General features: G+C 39.3%; 1 protein-coding gene across 5 annotated transcripts in view; it reads left to right on the forward strand.

Moving 5' to 3' along the window:
- Window positions 1-20,406, forward strand: part of rap1gap2a (RAP1 GTPase activating protein 2a) — a 299,474-nt gene that overhangs the window by 142,066 nt on the left and 137,002 nt on the right. For 3 of the 5 annotated variants that reach the window (XR_009650204.1, XM_060897746.1, XM_060897748.1), the window contains exon 1: window positions 4,918-5,130. The exons of the other annotated variants lie outside the window; for them this stretch is intronic. Coding sequence is in view for 2 of the 3 variants with exons in the window: in XM_060897746.1 (XP_060753729.1) it covers window positions 4,994-5,130 (137 nt within the window). In the remaining variant the exon portion in view is untranslated. Of the gene's footprint in view, window positions 1-4,917; window positions 5,131-20,406 lie in introns of those variants that run through there. 5 annotated transcript variants of the gene reach the window in all.

Genomic DNA, 20,406 nt, shown 5'->3' on the forward strand with positions numbered 1-20,406 from the left:
TCTTCTGAACAGGTTCAGAAAGCCATGATTAGGAAAAATGAGTGTTCCTGAGGCTGGGAAAAACACGAGGCAGTTTCAAGAAAGGCTCAGACAGGCGGCCCTCGTCTTCAGAAACTGATCAATAACAATGTGGGGAGGGTAAGAAGTAAGCAACAGCTCTGTTTGAGTAAACGAAAAGACAAGCCTATTTACATAGATATTATCCAAGACACAACGGACCTCGTTCATCAAACTGGATACGAACTAATTTATTCGTAATTTGTTCACGGGAGCGTTTGCACAAAACACTTGGCGTTCACAGAAGATGAACAGATTCAGAAAAACGTTGTATCCTACTGCACGAGCGCCTGATTTCGTGTAAATTTATGTTAATCTTGATTGTTGGGATAAATTGTAGAATCATAACGATACAAATGGATTCTACTGTCAAGTTAAAATTGTTTATATTTCAGTGTCAGCGGCATATTGAGAAAAAAATGGTCAAACTTGTTCATATTCATACTCAATCATTTCATATTAACGGTTTGAAAGAACACAATCCAAAACCAACCCATAAATTAAGACAAATAAGACTTACCGTTCAATAAGAACAAAAGTAATGGCACCCTATAGACCCCTTACGCGTGGCGTGACAAATTTTTCCTCGGGGACAACCATCCATTATCTGTAGCTACTTATCCTGTGCAGGGTCATGGGCAAGTTGGAGCCTATTCCAGCTGACTATGGGAAAGAGGCGGGGTACACCCTGAACAAGTCACCAGGTCATCGCAGGGCTGACACGTAGACACAAACAACCATTCACATCTATGGTCAATTTAGAGCCATAAATTAGCCTAACCTGCATGTGAGGGAAACCAGACCACCTGGAGGAAACCCATGCGGACATGGGGAGAACATGCAAACTCCACACAGAGAGGCCCTTATCAGCCACTGGGCTCGAACCCAGAACCTTCTTGCTGTGAGGTGACAGTGCTAACCACTACACCACCGTGCCACCCTGAGGACAACCAGACACTGTCTTTACTGTAAGCAAGGTTTAATCTGTCTTAAATATGGTTCATTTTTGCACTATTTTTGCTTGTTCCAGTCGTTCAAATGGAGATAAACGGTATTACCATCTCCCTGGAACTTTGTCTTGAACTTTTGATTGTGGCTGAGCAACTTGACTTGGGCATTTCTTTAGAAAGGAAATATCTCTGATCTGGGAGGAGGAGATGTTTTTCACAGCAGTAGGAAGAACCCAGTACGCCTTTTTATCTGGAGCTGTCAGTGAATCCCTTTGTTTCACTCCATATTCGAGCCCACAATAATGACACGATGTGAGAACAGCTCTCTCCAAGCCCTGCCATACAGTTACAGTGTGCGGCCATTTTTTTCATCTTGCCATCTTTCCACTGACAATCCATGGAGTTAAAGGTCATTCTTTGCGAGTGGTTAACCTGGAATAGAATATTAGTTGTATTCAGTCACGTGACTTTTGCTTGTGAGTTTACTTCCGGTGAATGAAGTGGTGGCCAGGGAAACTGATTTGGCTGCCGTTATGTAAAGATCTAGTGAAACCATCTCCAACTATTTTCGCAGTTTAGAGGCCAATACATGGTCAAGATACCTTCAGAAGGTTGCTCTTTGTGATGGGGTTAGATCCTTACATGCTAGTAAAGAAGGATTTTTTTCTATGAGTTGGAAAATCATCCATCTGTTGAGTTCCAACATGGGCGGCATGGTGGTGTAGTGGTTAGCGCTGTCGCCTCACAGCAAGAAGGTCCTGGGTTCGAGCCCCGGGGCCGGCGAGGACCTTTCTGTGTGGAGTTTGCATGTTCTCCCTGTGTCCGCGTGGGTTTCCTCCGGGTGCTCCGGTTTCCCCCACAGTCCAAAGACATGCAGGTTAGGTTAACTGGTGACTCTAAATTGACCGTAGGTGTGAATGTGAGTGTGAATGGTTGTCTGTGTCTATGTGTCAGCCCTGTGATGACCTGGCGACTTGTCCAGGGTGTACCCCGCCTTTCGCCCGTAGTCAGCTGGGATAGGCTCCAGCTTGCCTGCGACCCTGTAGAAGGATAAAGCGGCTAGAGATAATGAGATGAGTTCCAACATCTCAAACTACCTGGTGCTGCAGACATCATTCTACACAGACACACAGATGAAAACCTGGAAGAGCACAGAGGAGAACAACTTTTTATATGTGGCTGGGTTAAAGATCTGTGAATCAGGACACTGCAAGATAAATCCTGTATTGTTTATGCCTAGGTAAGGAGGAATTCCTGGGATTTTTGTACGCATCTTCGTGACGATTGCTAGGATTCTACAAGTTTTAGTATCAGGTGTAAACAAACCGCAGCCACTTGAGTCTCAATCCTCCCTGCTCTTCTCTTCCAGCAAACACTAAGTTTTTTTTTTAATACAGAGAAAATGCAGTGAGAAGGTACATTCCAACATCTATGTAGCTAACATGAGGCCACAAATCTACATCATCACTCCGATCGTTTCAAGAAATTTTGCATGGACCATAACCGCTAATCAACTCCAATTTCCGTGTATATCTATCTTTTGCTTCTTTCTGACATAGATTATCCAAATAATCTGGTAGTAAAGCTTTTTTAGCTGTCATTTTCTTTGAATTACAGACATCTGGCATTGTCAATATCACTTGCTTTCAGTAAGTAAACAAATTTTGCTTGTCCCCCAGGACAAGGGTAGCAACGGTTGCTAACGTAAATGTGACATCAGTGCAAGGGGTCTATAAAAGAATGGAGCGTTAATGTGTGCCTGTGGTATCTGAGCTGCATTACTGGATAATTTAAACCATTAGTCGCTATTTTGTCATTTTCAGCTTTGCGAGCTCAGCCTTTTATGGAGTTGTGTGGGTGGAGCTAAATGTAAATCAGCAGTGCCGTGACCACACTTCGTTGTTTACATCCAATTGGCATTTTTCAACCAACATGTGTGCGTGGGTACGAAGAAAATCAGCCTTACTGAAAGTTTTCTCAGTCTCCCAGGAATTTATAGTTTGGTTTATATGATTTAAAAAATTTCACATTTTATTAAATGACTAATAAATTAGGGTGGCACGGTGGCGTAGTGGTTAGCGCTCTCGCCTCACAGCAAGAAGGTCCGGGTTCGAGCCCCGTGGCCGGCGAGGGCCTTTCTGTGTGGAGTTTGCATGTTCTCTCCGTGTCCGCGTGGGTTTCCTCCGGGTGCTCCGGTTTCCCCCACAGTCCAAAGACATGCAGGTTAGGTTAACTGGGGACTCTAAATTGACCGTAGGTGTGAATGTGAGTGTGAATGGTTGTCTGTGTCTATGTGTCAGCCCTGTGATGACCTGGCGACTTGTCCAGGGTGTACCCCGCCTTTCGCCCGTAGTCAGCTGGGATAGGCTCCAGCTTGCCTGCGACCCTGTAGAACAGGATAAAGCGGCTAGAGATAATGAGATGAGATGAGACTAATAAATTAGGTCTTATTAACCATGTGAAGACCTTCCACTGGCATAAATTTTCAGGCAACTAATTAATGATGTGCTACACATCTATCTAGCCCGAAGCTTATGCTTGGTTCACACGTTGGTGTTTCAGCCTTGTGTATGTACGGCGTATCAGGATACGTGGCGGTAAGAAAGGAATGTCACAGCATCACCAGCTTACATAGCTAATACTCTAGGATGCATAACACTATCTCTTTGTACGCCAGGGTGTGGCGTATTTTTAAGTCCGCACTTAAAATTCTGTAGCACATACATAGCTGCTTTGATACGTCACACATATGTCACGTGTACACTGTAAAAACGAAAGCTACGTACGCAGCACTGATGCAGCGGGAACGTTGCTTGAACATCTATTACGCCGTGCGAACGCTTTAGTTGACATGTGTCTGATGAAGGTGACTCTGGGGCTGGCTGGGTGGATGTGGCTGATGTCTTCTCTCTTCCTTTGCCCTTCTTCGGTCCTGACTTCTTCACTGGCATGATGCTTTCTTGACTGTGACGAATGACAACAAACGCAGCGTGGGGCCCCCTTTTATACCCACCTGTGAATGCCACAGATACGCCGCAGGTACGCAGCAGCAATGTCACACGTAAGAACGAAATGCCACGCCAACAAAACAGTTACGCCACGCATACACCTCAGTATGCCATAACTTTACCTGCTTTAAACGCCATACAAACCCCAGATACGCCACAGGAACGCCACACATGCGCCGTGTACGTCACAGGACTTTAATTTTGGACAAAATACACCTTATTTCTTGGCGTTTGACCCACATGCTGCTTACATGGCAAGATACGAGACAATGTGACACAAGCGTTAAGCTCTGGAGAGGAAACACTTGGTCTATTTTCGCTTCAGTTTCTGTTGTAATAAAGCAATTTTCCCTGTGACGCCCAGGCAAATGTCCCCCTCAAGGTCAAAACTGCCAGATGTTGTATCTTCGTGTGGAAATTTGGTCCAGAGCCGGTTGAAAGAGACATGATGACATTCATGACAAACACCTTGATGACACAATGCTGTTCAGTGCAAGTGGCTTTGATAGGCAGAGAAGTCCAGGAAGATGAACTGCGTAAGGTCAAAATGACAAATAAAAAAAAAAAATCCCCTGAAGATAGAAAGCGAGAGGTGTAAGAGGTTGTGAGAGTGTGAGCGTATGTCTTTTTATCCAGTGTAAAGTCCCAGCTATGGAGGTACGAGCAGGCCTCGAGGAACAGCACACAGATGGAAACAAATACAGCATGGTGGGGGTGGAGAGGGGTGAAAGGAAGGAGATCGGGAGGGAAAAGTGGGCGGGGTTTAGCTTTGTGCTGTTCCTATCAGGTATAGGCAGGGGCAGGCTGTGGGAACAAGGCAGGGAAGGGGAGCGGGAGGGAGGGAGAGAAGGCGAGAGGTAGACAGAGATGCACACTCTGACTCGCACAGCCGGTGGCACTGAAGTCAGCTGTAGCAGTGAAATAAAACACAGCCCTGGACCGAAACCTGGGACCCTGAGACTGGAACAGCCAGATATTATGTCTGATTCGAACGTCCAGTCCAAGAAGGCCGGCATTCGGGCTGCTGTCATCCTCATTGGACTACTGCACAAGTCCAGGAGGCACAAGGAGAGAGAGAGGGAGAGAGAAAGGGAGAGGGAGAGAGAGAAGGAGCGGTGGGTGAACTTCTCTATGCCTTTTTCTGCATGCTCTTGATTCCTGCTTTGGACTTGGAGCAGCTTTTAAGATGGTTTTTAAGATACAGGATGAAGCTTGCAAGAAATGTTCCAATAGTCTCAGAGGATCGAACAATTCGCTGATACGTTTTTAATGATGCCATCAGACAGCTGCATGGGAAAGGACGTTAAAGTCTATTTCTGTAGTAGATGTTAGTTTTTATTCTCCACGTCCTTAAGCAGTGGCGAGGAAAATAACACAGAATTGAAATTGAAGTTTTATTATGGCATAATAATAATAATAATAATAATAATAATAATAAATGCATTTTTTAAGGGACACTGTACCGATACATTTCAAAATATAAAAAAGTCATAATTATAATAATAGTAGGAATAAAATTTAAAGAAAGAAAATGAATTAAAAAAAAAACTGGAAAAGAATGAACAGTGTGGTTTCGTAACATTATGGTCCTGTAAACATTCTTGGGAAAAAAAATGGTAGAAGAACATCGTCACGGACATAACTGCACAATAAACACCAGTGTTGTAGCTTTCGTCTTACATTTGCATGAGGAAAGTAAACTCTACCTGGTGTTTTGTTGTTTTGTTTGGTTTGAAGGTGTTGCTTGTGTGATTTTATGAACAGTTCGCCTCTGGAACGAGCTGTAACTGGGACAGTATGAGTGAGCTTTGTAGAGGAAAGGAAGTGAGATGTAGAGCCTTTTGTTGAAGCGACAGGTGTGCATCATTCGCTCCAGACCTCAGACTAAATGGATAGCTGTCATGAACAAATGAAGCACTTCTTCTTGAGACCCCAGAGTGATGTTCCTGAGGATCACAGACTCTCTGTAAAAGCAAGACGTGATGCAAAACATTGAAAAGCCTGACCTGTTTCCTTCAGTGCCTCCCAGAAGACCTGACCTTTTCACGTCCACTACTTACCTCTCTCACGGGTAATTCTCAGCAAGCCTGAGGGATTCGGAGCTTGTTTGACTATTTGTGTAAGACTAACCAATCGTTCCTCTTTCTGTCTAATCATTAGTCGTATTTGACCAGTGAGCACAGTGCGGCTTGTTTTCTTCCTGCCTGCATGCAGACTTATTTACATGAGATGGTTTGATAACTGAACGTGTCCTTCAGTACGGCTTTATAATACAGTACGACTATGATTTTTCAAAGTTTTTTTTTCTTTTGATTATTAACGAGTCTAAGCTTCCCAAGAAGGATCTATTTCGAACCTTGGGAGCGAAAACTTTTGCTTGTGGATCAAGACCAAACTGAAGAACCCATAAGGTTCTTCAGAATGGAAAAATATACATTCCTGAGAGTATTATCGGTACTTTTTAAACATGACACTCACAATCTTAGTTTTTTCTTAAATAACACTCATTTCATTTTTTTACATAATGTTATATAATGTGTGTATGTTTTTAAATAAATAAAAAAAACAAATAAAACCATGGCTTTTAATTTAAAAGAATCTAAAAATATTTTATAGGATAATTTAGCATATTTAAATTGAATTAACCTAATTTAAATATAACTTATGAATATATCATGTATGATTTTATGCAACACTTTTCACGAATAATTTGTATATTTTAATTTAAAATTTTTATTAAATCTCACTTTTAGGTCATAATTTTGATTATTATTTTTTATTCATGATTTAAAGTCACTTTGATGTTAGCCAAACTAAATGTAGCGTAATATGTTAAATATTATTCGATGATTTACTCTATTTATTAATTTAACACATTTTTTGTTTACTAAAATGATTTATTAGCCTATATTTAATTAATAATTGTTGCTCGTGAGTTGTACAATATATTTAATTATTTTAAGGGAAATTAATTGCCTATACTACAGTATATTATGCAATATGTTATTGAATAATTTAATTTATTTGGTTAATTAAATTGAATTTCTAATTTCTATTCGATACTTAATATAAGAATTTGATAAATTTAATATATTTAGTAGTTATTCTACAAAATCGAGTCGTACATGAGCTGATAGCGGCTATAATCCATGTACGACGAGATTGAGTGGAATAACTGTTTTATTCTATTCACATTCAGTGGATTTTGAGAAACAATATTTTTATTTTTTGCAAATTCGATAAATAAAAACTATACAAAACGTCTGACAAAATCATTTCCGCTTAGAATGCAAACAAACCAACGAAATGACAGGAGCAATTTGTGAAAAATGCAATAATAATAATAATAATAATAATAATAATAATAATAATAATTTTTGAAAAATAAAAAAAAGATATGTTCTTACCATCAAATACTTTTATTCTATGATTTTGTTGCTTTTTTTGTATTTTGGGGGGTTTTGTTTTCTAGTAGAGTTTTTATTTCATCCTTGGTTGGTTCAGCAATACACTCCACCATTTTGTTTTTCTCTACTCATGGTATATGAGCTGATATCCTAGTAGTAGTGTAGCCAATCAGAGTGCACGATTGCTCATATCCAGTGAATGCGGTTAGAATATATATATATATATATATATATATATATATATATATATATATATATATATACTACTGTTCAAAAGTTTGGGGTCACTTTGAAATTTCCTTATTTTTGAAAGAAAAGCACTGTTCACCTTCTTTTTTGTCTTCTTCTTGTTTTGGGTTTTACGGCAGCTGGTATCCACAGTGTTGCATTCCTGCCATCTACAGGTTTACCTTTGAGCGTGCACTGACAGTTCCATCATTCTGTCTCTAAACGAACAGCTGATCACACCGAGGTGCTCACTGAGCACCCATATTTATTAGTTTGGTCCCGCGTTTTCTTTCCTCCGTATATAACATCACACCTTTTCTTCTCACTTTCCATTACTGTAGTCGGTCTTTCATGTTTCATTCACACACTCACGTCCTCCATTTTTCTCTCCTGTTTCAAATTTGTATCCCACAATGCCTTACGCAAACAGGGAAAGCCCACCACGTGATGCATGACGTAGTATCTTGAATTGGGTCATGGTGAAGCAGGAAAAAAATAGCAGAGAATTTAGGGCCATGTGGCCCTAAATTCCTTATTAATTGTTCTTTTTTTTAAAATAATAATAAAACTGGAAGTCTGTGATTTTAATTCAGTAGCTTTCGGTCCACTAAATAAAAATAATCGGGTGTTGGGGAAAATTCTTTTTATGGCCTAAACTTGAAAAATCTGAAAGGCAGTCTTCTTTTAACTTTGTCATATCTTCCATATGTACAGGACATAGACAGGATTGAAATACCATTTCTCCCAGACCCTCGGTGTAAACATAAGCGCACAAACAACATTAATATTAAAAAATGCATATATATATATATATATATATATATATATATATATATATATATATATATATATGCATTTTTTAATATTAATGTTGTTTATGTATTTCTGATTAATTTAAAGTGATCTTCATTGAAAAGAACAGTGCTTTTCTTTCAAAAATAAGGAAATTTCAAAGTGACCCCAAACTTTTGAACAGTAGTGTATTCTTGACATTACAGTTCAAAGTTGTCAATTAAGCAAATGTATTGTGTTTGAGATCCAAACTTGCTGCAAGAACCTAATTTGAATTTGTCCATTTCCTCCTTTGACTTTGCATCTGACACAATTATTCTTTGTGAATACCTTGAACACTACCTGCGTATGAAATTTATACACTACCATTCAAAAGTTTGGGGTCCCTTTGAAATGTCCTTATTTTTGAAAGAAAAGCACTGTTCTTTTCAATGAAGATCACTTTAAACTAATCAGAAATCCACTCTATACATTGCTAATGTGGTAAATGACTATTCTAGCTGCAAATGTCTGGTTTTTGGTGCAATATCTCCATAGGTGTATAGAGGCCCATTTCCAGCAACTCTCACTCCAGTGTTCTAATGGTACAATGTGTTTGCTCATTGCCTCAGAAGGCTAATGGATGATTAGAAAACCCTTGTACAATCATGTTAGCACAGCTGAAAACAGTTGAGCTCTTTAGAGAAGCTATAAAACTGACCTTCCTTTGAGCAGATTGAGTTTCTGGAGCATCACATTTGTGGGGTCGATTAAATGCTCAAAATGGCCAGAAAAATGTCTTGACTATATTTTCTATTCATTTTACAACTTATGGTGGGAAATAAAAGTGTGACTTTTCATGGAAAACACAAAATTGTCTGGGTGACCCAAACTTTTGAACGGTAGTGTGTATATATATATATTCATCTGTTTTTTCACTTTGTTATCCAACCTATATATAATGATATACGTTTGGATATTGTGAGTTTTCAGGATAATAAAACACCCAGTGTGGCTCCGAGTCACCTGCTCTGTATCTCAGCATTGCATCGTCAACAACAAAATAGCAACAAGCCAAAGAACACGTCAGTGTGTTTGATGAGTATACTGTAAATGGCTCTTATCAATGCGCTGTGTGATGGACTGGCTGTGATTGGGAGAGAAAGCATCTCGCCTGTTGCATTTGAAAGACAAAAAGGATTTCTTTGTGAAAGCCCGAGCTGCTGCGCGTCTCTGATTGAGGGTTGATTGCGCTGTAATTGCTAATAATTTAACAAGTTGAACAACAGCGAGGAAGATAATTATTGCAGTTTTATAGATGATGAACGTTGTGGACGGTGTGATTATGATTCATCTCAGCGACTATAAGCTCTCTGGAACGCCTGTGACTGCTGCTGACCACAGCCTGTGACCTTCTGCAGTGCCACCGCTCTGAATTCAGTCTGCGTTGCTCTCTTTCCATTTATCTCCACAAAATCCCAAAAATATGAGCGTGTAATGAAGTGAGTCAACATGTCAGCGACCTTCCTTTTTCTTTCCAAGGGAGAGGCTACTAATTTTTTCCCATTTCATCATTTGCTCCTCTAATTAAACTGGCCCTTTTGATTTCTCACACTGAATCACACTATTTCCACACCTCCCTCTTCTGCTTTGCTGTTTCTTTTCTTGCCTCAATGCAACTTTTTCACCTTTAGTTTAACTCAAACGTTTTTGCTTTCACTTTACACACATTGTTAGCTCTTCTTCTTCTTTGGATAAGATTACATTACGTGAATGATATTTAGCAGACACTCTTATCCAGAGCGATGTACAACATACCCAGAGCAGCCTGGGGAGCAGTTGGGGGTTAGGCGCCTTGCTCAAGGGCACTTCAACTATTCCTGCTGGTCCAGGGAATCGAACCAGAAATCTTTTGCTCCCAAAGCTGCTTCTCTAATGATTAGGCTATGGCGTCCCCCATAAGATAAGATAAGACTTTATTGTCATTGTAGTTATACAATGAAATTTAGTTTGGTAGCACTCAGAGAAAACAACAGCAATAAAAAGAATATAAATAAAATATGAGATAAAGTAAGTGTAGGGAATTGCAGTGTCGACACAATTGTAAAAGGTGTATTTACATTCCGATGAGTAAAGTGATCTTCCTCTTCTTATTATTATTACAAAGTTAATTAAAGATGGCATGGTGGTGTAGTGGTTAGCACTGTCACCTCACAGCAAGAAGGTCCTGGGTTCGAGCCCAGTGGCTGACAGACAGCGTTCTGTGCGGAGTTTGCATGTTCTCCCCGTGTCCACGTGGGTTTCCTCCGGGTGCTCTGGTTTCCCCCACAGTCCAAAGACATGCAGGTTAGGTTAACTGGTGACTCTAAATTGACCGTAGGTGTGAATATGAGTGTGACTGGTTGTTTGTCTGTGTGTCAGCCCTGCGATGACCTGGCGACTTGTCCAGGGTGTACCCCGCCTTTCGCCCGTAGTCAGCTGGGATAGGCTCTAGCTTGCCTGCAACCCTGCACAAGATAAGCGGTTACGGATAATGGATGGATAATTAAAGAAAGGCTTTTTACAGCCTCATCATAATCCATACACACTCATATTTCTGGATATTTCCATCATCAATTGAAAGCAAACAGCACAGACTAAAGCAAAAAAACACCAAGTAATGATGTGCCAAAATATTCAAACCCTTCACCATTTTTCTTTCACTTTGCTTTCACTCAATATGTATGTATATGAAACATATTTGAAATACTTTATTTATTTACATTACATTACATGGCATTTAGCAGACACTGTTATCCAGAGTGACGTACAATGAGTTCAAAAGTCAGGTACACGAACTGCTGAACTTCTAGACAAGAAAGTTCTAGTGCCAACTGAACAAGTGACAGAATAACACTGTATAATAGTGTGATATTCTGTTGAAATACCAATACTCCACAAACAGCCAGGGAAACAAACCAACCATATAAAGTACAACTAAATAGAGAACTCAAATGGCTAACCCCAGGCTAGACCATGCACAGCCTGGGTTGGTCTAGACTGAAACAGATTTACACAGTGGGCAAGAAGGGGAGAGGTGCAGCCTGAAGAGGTGAGTCTTCAGTCTGCACTTGAAGATGGTCAGGGAGTTGGCAGTTCTGACCTCAATAGGAAGGTCAGTCCACCAATGGGGAACCAGGACAGACAGCAGTCATGAGCGGGCTGACCAGTAGTAGTGGAGCATAGTGATCTGGCTGCTGTGTTGGGACAGATCAGACTCTGAAGGTTTGCTGGACCTAACCCCTTGAGAGCCTGGTAAGCTAGCACCATTGTCTTAAATTTGATACGAGCTGCGATAGGTAGCCAGTGCAGGTCAACAAGCAGAGGGGTGACATGGGTGACATTTATTACATAACAAAACCAAAAGCAGGGTCATAAACATGGCTAGAAACAAACATGACAGTGATAATAATAATACTTTGCAAAGCCTCTATGTCCTTATACTGTATGTGTATTCTGATTGCACTCAAATCAGCATCAGGTGTTTCCCATAATGACTGGGCCCCAAGTGCATGCATAACACGTGCCAAAGGATCCCTGAATGTACAGCATATGCACTTTAAAGGGGAACTGAAGTCATTTTTAAACTTGCTTTATTTCTTAATTAATGTGTTATTCAATTATGTTTTCGGTTTTAGTAACCTTATATCGTGACTTGTATTGGCAACTAATCGCAAATAAATATTATACTTATTGGCCTATTCATTTTTTAGCCATGTTGAATTTAGTTTGTTTGGTCCACGATATTGGTCCATGATATTGGTCCACCCCAATATATTTGAGTTCTCAGGTAACTTTTACCAAGGTTCCATACCTTAATTAGCTTATTGAGCTGTGGCTTGTTCAAATTCTTCGTTAGGAAAGGTCAGATGATGCAGATTTCAAAGCTGTATAAATTCTCGGACTCCTCAAACTTGTCCCTAAAATCAACAGCCATGGGCTCCTCTAAGCAACTCCCTTGCATTCTGAATAATAAAATAATTGATGCTTCCAAAGCAGGTGAAGGCTACAAGAACATAGCAAAGTGTTTTCAGGTAGCTGCTTCCTCAGATTGTAATGTTATTAAGAAATGGCAGTTAACAGAAACAGTGGAGATCAAGGTGAGGTCTGGAAGATGAAGAAAACTTTCTGAAAGAACTGCTCATTGGATTGCTAGAAAGGCAAATAAAAACCCCTGTTTGACTGCAAAAGACCTTCAGAAAGATTTAGCAGACCCTGGAGTGGTGGTGCACTGTTCTACTATGCAGCGACACCTGAACAAATATGACCTTCATGAGAGAGTCATCAGAAGAAAACCTTTCCTGCGTCCTAGCCACAAAATTCAGTGTCTGAAGTTTGCAAATGAACATCTAAGCAAGTCTGATGCATTTTGGAAACAAGTCCTGTGGACTGATGAAATCAAAATAGAACTTTTTGGCCACAATGTGCAAAGGTATGTTTGGAAAATAAAGGGTGCCAAATTCCAGGAAAAGAACACCTCTCCAACTCTGAAGCATGGGTGTGGATCGATCATGCTTTGGGGTTGTGTTGCAGCCAGTGGCACAGGGCACATTTCATTGGTCGAGGGAAGCATGGATTCGAATAAATACCAGCAAACTTTGGAAGCAAACAACACACCATCTGTAAAAAAGTTGAAGTTAAAAAGAGGATGGGTCCTACAATAAGACGATGATCCAAAACACACCTCAAAATCTACAATGGAATACCTCAAGAGGCACGAGCTGAAGGTTTTGCCCTGGCCCTCACAGTCCCCTGATCTAAACATCATTGAAAATCTGTGGATAGATCTCAAAAGAGCAGTGCATGCAAGACAGCCCAAGAAACTTGTAGAACCGGAAGCCTTTTGCAAGAACGTCTGCGCAAAATCCCTCAGGTAAGAACTGAAAGATTATTAGCTGGCTAAAAAAAGTGTTTACAAGCTGTGATACTTGCCAAAGGGGGTGTTACTAAGTAATGACCATGTCAGGTGCCCAAACTTTAGCTTCAGGTCCTTTTCACTTTTTGATATTTTACGCCTGTAAATGATGAAAATAAAAATGTAATCTTGTGGAAAATATTAAAGAAATGTGTCGTCTTTACCTTTATGGCTTTTGGTGATCAGTTCATCTTCTGCTCACTTAACTATTCACAGTAACAGACATTTTCAGCAAGGGTGCCCAAACTTTTGCATGTCACTGTATTTTGACAACGTTGGCAGATGTTGGTCACTTTGATTTACGCTGTACGTTTTACTTCTGTCCTATGATGTCTCGCACAGGTCTCAACGAATCTCGTTTACTGCCATTGCTTTGACATATGGACTGATATATTACAGAGCATTTCAAACACTCATAACTTGCTATAGCAGTGACAAAATAGCGATCAAAAATGCATTCCTATCTTTAATAAAATGAGATAAATAGAATTTTGATAATAAAAAATTTGCCTTCAGTTCTCCTTTAAGTCTCGCTGAAAGTGAGGCTGTGCAGAGCCGCTGTGCTGAAGCTCATGTTCACTTCACTGTATAAGAATGAGCACCACGCTGCAGTTGTGAAATTAATTTTTTTTTAATTCTTACCTGAGTGGAAATGAAGTGAGTATACTGGAGGGTTTTTGACCTCTCTGTTCAAAACAAGTCCTGCCAATTTTTATTTTCCCCTTCTACGTTTAGAAATTTCTCTATTTTTCCCCGATGATGCATTACTTTTGGTAAATAAAAAAAATCTGATGTCTTTGTTTCATCCAAATTGATTTGTACATCCAAAAATGCAGCAAGACCTTCCCATACCGATCAATAACAACTAACTCAGCTGAATGAAGCACTACAAGCTGCCTTCTGTCATGGTGGCGTAGTTGCCGTTGCTATGGGGGTGATGTGATGGTGCAAAGCCTCTATTCGTTGATCATTTCTACCACTGTACATTAGGAGAAGGCCTACTAAATGAGCAGGTAGACCTGACTTTGACTCTTATCTCTACTGCACAGATTCTGGCTCCAAATTTGACAGCATGGCGGACGTATTTTGGTTTTATTTCTATAGATTGGGACGCAGTGGAGCCATGTTTTCTCCAGTCGATGATTTTAATCCTTTACAACTTTCCTGTCACTTAACTTACTTTATTCACTCATCGAAATGTCATGTTATATGCGATTTATTAATTAATTTATGTTTATTTCATACTTTTGTTTCGTAACTTATCTTTAGTATTTCTTTCTTTTAAAATTATTTTATATATATATATATATATATATATATATATATATATATATATATATAAGGGTGGCACGGTGGTGTAGTGGTTAGCGCTGTCGCCTCACAGCAAGAAGGTCCGGGTTCGAGCCCCGTGGCCGGCGAGGGCCTTTCTGTGTGGAGTTTGCATGTTCTCCCCGTGTCCGCGTGGGTTTCCTCCGGGTGCTCCGGTTTTCCCCACAGTCCAAAGACATGCAGGTTAGGTTAACTGGTGACTCTAAATTGAGCGTAGGTGTGAATGTGAGTGTGAATGGTTGTCTGTGTCTATGTGTCAGCCCTGTGATGACCTGGCGACTTGTCCAGGGTGTACCCCGCCTTTCGCCCGTAGTCAGCTGGGATAGGCTCCAGCTTGCCTGCGACCCTGTAGAACAGGATAAAGCGGCTACAGATAATGAGATGAGATGAGATATATATATATATATATATAAAACTCTCTCTCTCTCTCTCTCTCTCTCTCTCTCTCTCCTATCGTGAGAAAGCATTTATGATTAGCAGCCGTGTGACATTAGAAGGGCATAAGCTCCTAATTCATTGACACACACACATACACAAACCTAATGAGGGCTTGTTATAATGCCATGAGTTATGAATTATGCACCTCTGTAAACTCATAACATGTATTTGGAAACACACGGCCTATGACAGGTTTATAACCTGGGAAAACACGAGCACCATTCATCCAGACAAGGCATCAGATCCGTGCGAGATTGAGCGAAGTGACACATTTAGGATCATTGAGGCTTGATATGAAGGATAATAAAACATGGGGTAATAAAAGTGTTCAACTAAACAACTTATTCGTGAAACTCTGACATGACTCTGGAATATTTTAGAGTTGTGGACCTAAAGGTACTGTACTTTGAGATGAAAAATATCATGGATTAGACCATGGTCCTGTTGGATTCTCTATTCTGATTGGTCAGAAGGTGTTGATTAATTTTCTCTGACAGTCGTGCTGTTGCAAAGCGCAGGTTTAAATCAAAGTCCTTGTTCTAATACAGGACCTTTTATAGCAGATGCTCTACATAAACAGATTAAAATAAAAGTGTGGAGTCACTGATGTGGTGAAGTTTCCTACAATGAGGTGTTTCTGTAATGTTTATGGAAGGATTCTGTAGTGTCAGTGTCAGTGCTTTGGAGCATTCAGAGTTAAAGTTGTAAGTTTTCTGATGTCTTCAGGATAGAGGAGTCTATGCTTTCCAGTGTCTTTAACATGACAAGGTGTATTTTTTTGTCTTAATAACTACAAGAAAGAAAAAACAGAGAGGCGGGTGATGGAACGACTGTTTATAGAGTAGCTGCTATAACATAAGTGATACGTTCATGGACAATCCACAGTATTAAATGTAGTTATGAGGGTGTGTCAAAGGAAAACCTTAGAAGTATAACATACAGCAATTTAGACAAACAGTGCATTAAATTTGGAGATGCATGGACATCTGCTCATTATTCATCATGTATGTGAAACATTATTTGCACAGTGTAGATGCTCCCATATCTGTTAAGCTGTATGCACTTTTCCATTTGTACTATATATATATATATATATATATATATATATATATATATATATATATATATATATATATATATATATACACACACTACCGTTCAAAAGTTTGGGGTCACCCAGACAATTTTGTGTTTTCCATGAAAAGTCACACTTTTATTTACCACCATAAGTTGTAAAATGAATAGAAAATATAGTCGAGACATTTTTCTGGCCATTTTGAGCATTTAATCGACCCCACAAATGTGATGCTCCAGAAACTCAATCTGCTCAAAGGAAGGTCAGTTTTATAGCTTCTCTAAAGAGCTAAACTGTTTTCAGCTGTGCTAACATGATTGTACAAGGGTTTTCTAATCATCCATTAGCCTTCTGAGGCAATGAGCAAACACATTGTACCATTAGAACACTGGAGTGAGAGTTGCTGGAAATGGGCCTCTATACACCTATGGAGATATTGCACCAAAAACCAGACATTTGCAGCTAGAATAGTCATTTACCACATTAGCAATGTATAGAGTGGATTTCTGATTAGTTTAAAGTGATCCTCATTGAAAAGAACAGTGCTTTTCTTTCAAAAATAAGGACATTTCAAAGTGACCCCAAACTTTTGAACAGTAGTGTATAAATGTCATACGCAGGTAGTGTTCAAGGTATTCACAAAGAATAATTGTGTCAGATGCAAAGTCAAAGGAGGAAATGGACAAATTCAAATTAGGTTCTTGCAGCAAGTTTGGATCTCAAACACAATACATTTGCTTAACTGACAACTTTGAACTGTAATGTCAAGAATACACTACCGTTCAAAAGTTTGGGGTCACTTTGAAATGTCCTTATTTTTGAAAGAAAAGCACTGTTCTTTTCAATGAAGATCACTTTAAACTAATCAGAAATACATAAACAACATTAATATTAAAAAATGCATATATATATATATATATATATATATATATATATATATATATATGCATTTTTTAATATTAATGTTGTTTGTGCGCTTATGTTTACACCGAGGGTCTGGGAGAAATGGTATTTCAATCCTGTCTATGTCCTGTACATATGGAAGATATGACAAAGTTAAAAGAAGACTGCCTTTCAGATTTTTCAAGTTTAGGCCATAAAAAGAATTTTCCCCAACACCCGATTATTTTTATTTAGTGGACCGAAAGCTACTGAATTCAAATCACAGACTTCCAGTTTTATTATTATTTAAAAAAAAAGAACAATTAATAAGGAATTTAGGGCCACATGGCCCTAAATTCTCTGCTATTTTTTTCCTGCTTCACCATGACCCAATTCAAGATACTATGTCATGCATCACGTGGTGGGCTTTCCCTGTTTGCGTAAGGCATTGTGGGATACAAATTTGAAACAGGAGAGAAAAATGGAGGACGTGAGTGTGTGAATGAAACATGAAAGACCGACTACAGTAATGGAAAGTGAGAAGAAAAGGTGTGATGTTATATACGGAGGAAAGAAAACGCGGGACCAAACTAATAAATATGGGTGCTCAGTGAGCACCTCGGTGTGATCAGCTGTTCGTTTAGAGACAGAATGATGGAACTGTCAGTGCACACTCAAAGGTAAACCTGTAGATGGCAGGAATGCAACACTGTGGATACCAGCTGCCGTAAAACCCAAAACAAGAAGAAGACGAAGAAGAAGGTGAACCTGCACATGCGCACATGGACTTCCTCTGTCTGCCTGACTGCACGAGGCAAGTAATTTCATGCACATTATTTGCTCGGGAATCTTCTCAAATTAAATAACTTCCCAGCCACAGAATGGCCTGATATTTTGTGAGACATTAAAGAAATAAACATATATAACAATGACCACATTTCAAAGGGAACTAAATTTCACCGATTTTATGAAATCGAAAGGCCGTCTAGCTTTAACTTGACTTGAACTTGACAAAGTCAATATGTACTACTAGTCTATTGTCCTCAATAGGCTCTTCTATTGTTACACTAAACTTAAACCTATTTGTAGTAAACATTAGTATAAATACGTTATACTTAATTTCCTGTCACTTCAACAGCAGTGTTGGTTGACTTTGACGAATAATTGTTAAATGCAAAAGAAAAAAAATCCCTAAGTGTTTCAGTTGAGTCACCCTCACCCTAGCTAGCTAGCTAGCTAGCTAGCTAGCTAGATAGATAGATAGATAGATAGATAGATAGATATATAGATAGATAGATATTGATCCTGAGCGAAATTGCAGATAAAATCCCAGTGTGTCATTTGTAATTAATGAATAAAATCCCTAAGTGTGGTATAATAGAAATAAAACACTTCAAAAATGTGCTGTCATTGATAAATAGTCCACTTCGGAGTAGTAATTCTGCTTCATCACACCACCCTGCTGTTGATTATTTTCACATTATTTCCATATCCTGACATGTTTCCTTACTTATCACCTGTGGTAGAACCTGCGTATATACACTTACCGGCCACTTTAATAGGAACTTGTTCTTGATTCTAAGATTCCTGTTCTTGGCTGCAGGAGTGGAACCCAATGTGTTCTTCTGCTGTTGCATGCTGAGATGCTTTTCTGCTCACCACGGTTGTAAAGAGTGATTATATAAGCTGCTACCATATATCTTTCCTGGCAAAAAAAAGCTCGACCCAGTCTGTCCACTTTCCTCTGACCTCTTTTATCAACAAGGCATTTGTTTCCACCCATTTGTTTTCCGCACCATGCTGTGTAAACTCTAGAGGCTGTTGTGTGTGAAACCCCAGGAGATCAGCAGTTTCTGAAATACTCAAATAAACCAGTCCATCTGGCTCAAACCAACACCCACGCCACAGTGAAAGGAAATCACACTTTGAGATCACATTTTTTTTCCCATTCTGATGTTTGAACATTGTGAACATTAACTGAAGCTCTTGATTTGTATCTGCAGGATTTGATGCACTGTGCTGCTGTCAAGGGATCGGCTGATTAGAGAACTGCATCAAACAGCAGGCAGATGGATGTGTATTCCTAATAAAGTGGCCAGTGAATGTATTTTTAACAATGGATAAATCTAACTTCCTATTCTCGACAGAACTGCAGTTGGTTCTAGATTTCCTCATTCAATACGTTTTACGTTGTGGATATTATACATTTTTAGAAAATAACAAGGATACTGTATAATTAATTCGGAGTATAAAAGGTTCTATCCTTCATAGTAGGGTTCTCCTTGGGGAAAAAAAAAACATTCTAATAGGAAATGTAAAGTTCTACAAAGAACGTTTAAGGCTCCCCATAGGACATTAAACTGGATAATAAGCCTTCGTCTGAGTTCCATAATGTACGTGAAAGGTTTTATGCCAAAATAATGCTGAAAACAAATTTCGGATTTGCAGCTCAGTGTCTTGACATTACAGTTCAAAGTTGTCAGTTAAGCAAATGTATTGCGTTTGAGATCCAAACTTGCTGCAAGAACCTAATTTGAATTTGTCCATTTCGTCCTTTGACTTTGCATCTGACACAATTATTCTTTGTGAATACCTTGAACACTACCTGCCTATGAAATTTATCACTAGATGGCCTTTTGATTTCATAAAATCGGTGAATTTAATTCCCTCTGAAATGTAGTCATCGTGATATATGTTTATTTCTGTAATATCTCACAAAATATCAGGCCATTCTGTGGCTGGGAAGTTATTTAATTTGAGGGGATTCAAGCAAATAATGTGCATGAAATCGCTCGCTTCGTGCAGTCAAGCAGACAGAGGAAGTCCGTGTGCACATGAACAGGTTTCCCTTCTTCTTCTTCTTTTGGGTTTTATGGCAGCTGGCATCCAGTGTTGCATTACTGCCATCTACAGGTTTACTTTGACCATGCACTGATAGTTCCATCATTCTGTCGCTAAACGAACAGCTGCTCACACCGAGTTGCTCGCTGACCGCCGATATTTATTATTATTAGTTTGGTCCTGCGTTGCGTTTCCTTTCCTTCGTATATAACATTACATCTTTTCTTCTCGCTTTATGTTCTGTAGTTGGTCTTTCACATTTCATTCGCACACTCACGTCTGCCATTTTTCTCTCCTGTTTCAAATTTGTATCCCACAATGCCTTGCGCGAACGGGAAAAGCCCACCATGTGATGCATGGCATAGTACGGTATCTTGAATTGGGTCATGGTGAAGCAGGAAAAAATAGCAGAGAATTTAGGGCCATGTGGCTCTCAATTAATTAATTGTTCTATTAAAAAACTAAT

Source organism: Neoarius graeffei, chromosome 17 (assembly GCF_027579695.1).
Source record: "Neoarius graeffei isolate fNeoGra1 chromosome 17, fNeoGra1.pri, whole genome shotgun sequence".
Lineage (NCBI taxonomy): Eukaryota > Metazoa > Chordata > Actinopteri > Siluriformes > Ariidae > Neoarius > Neoarius graeffei.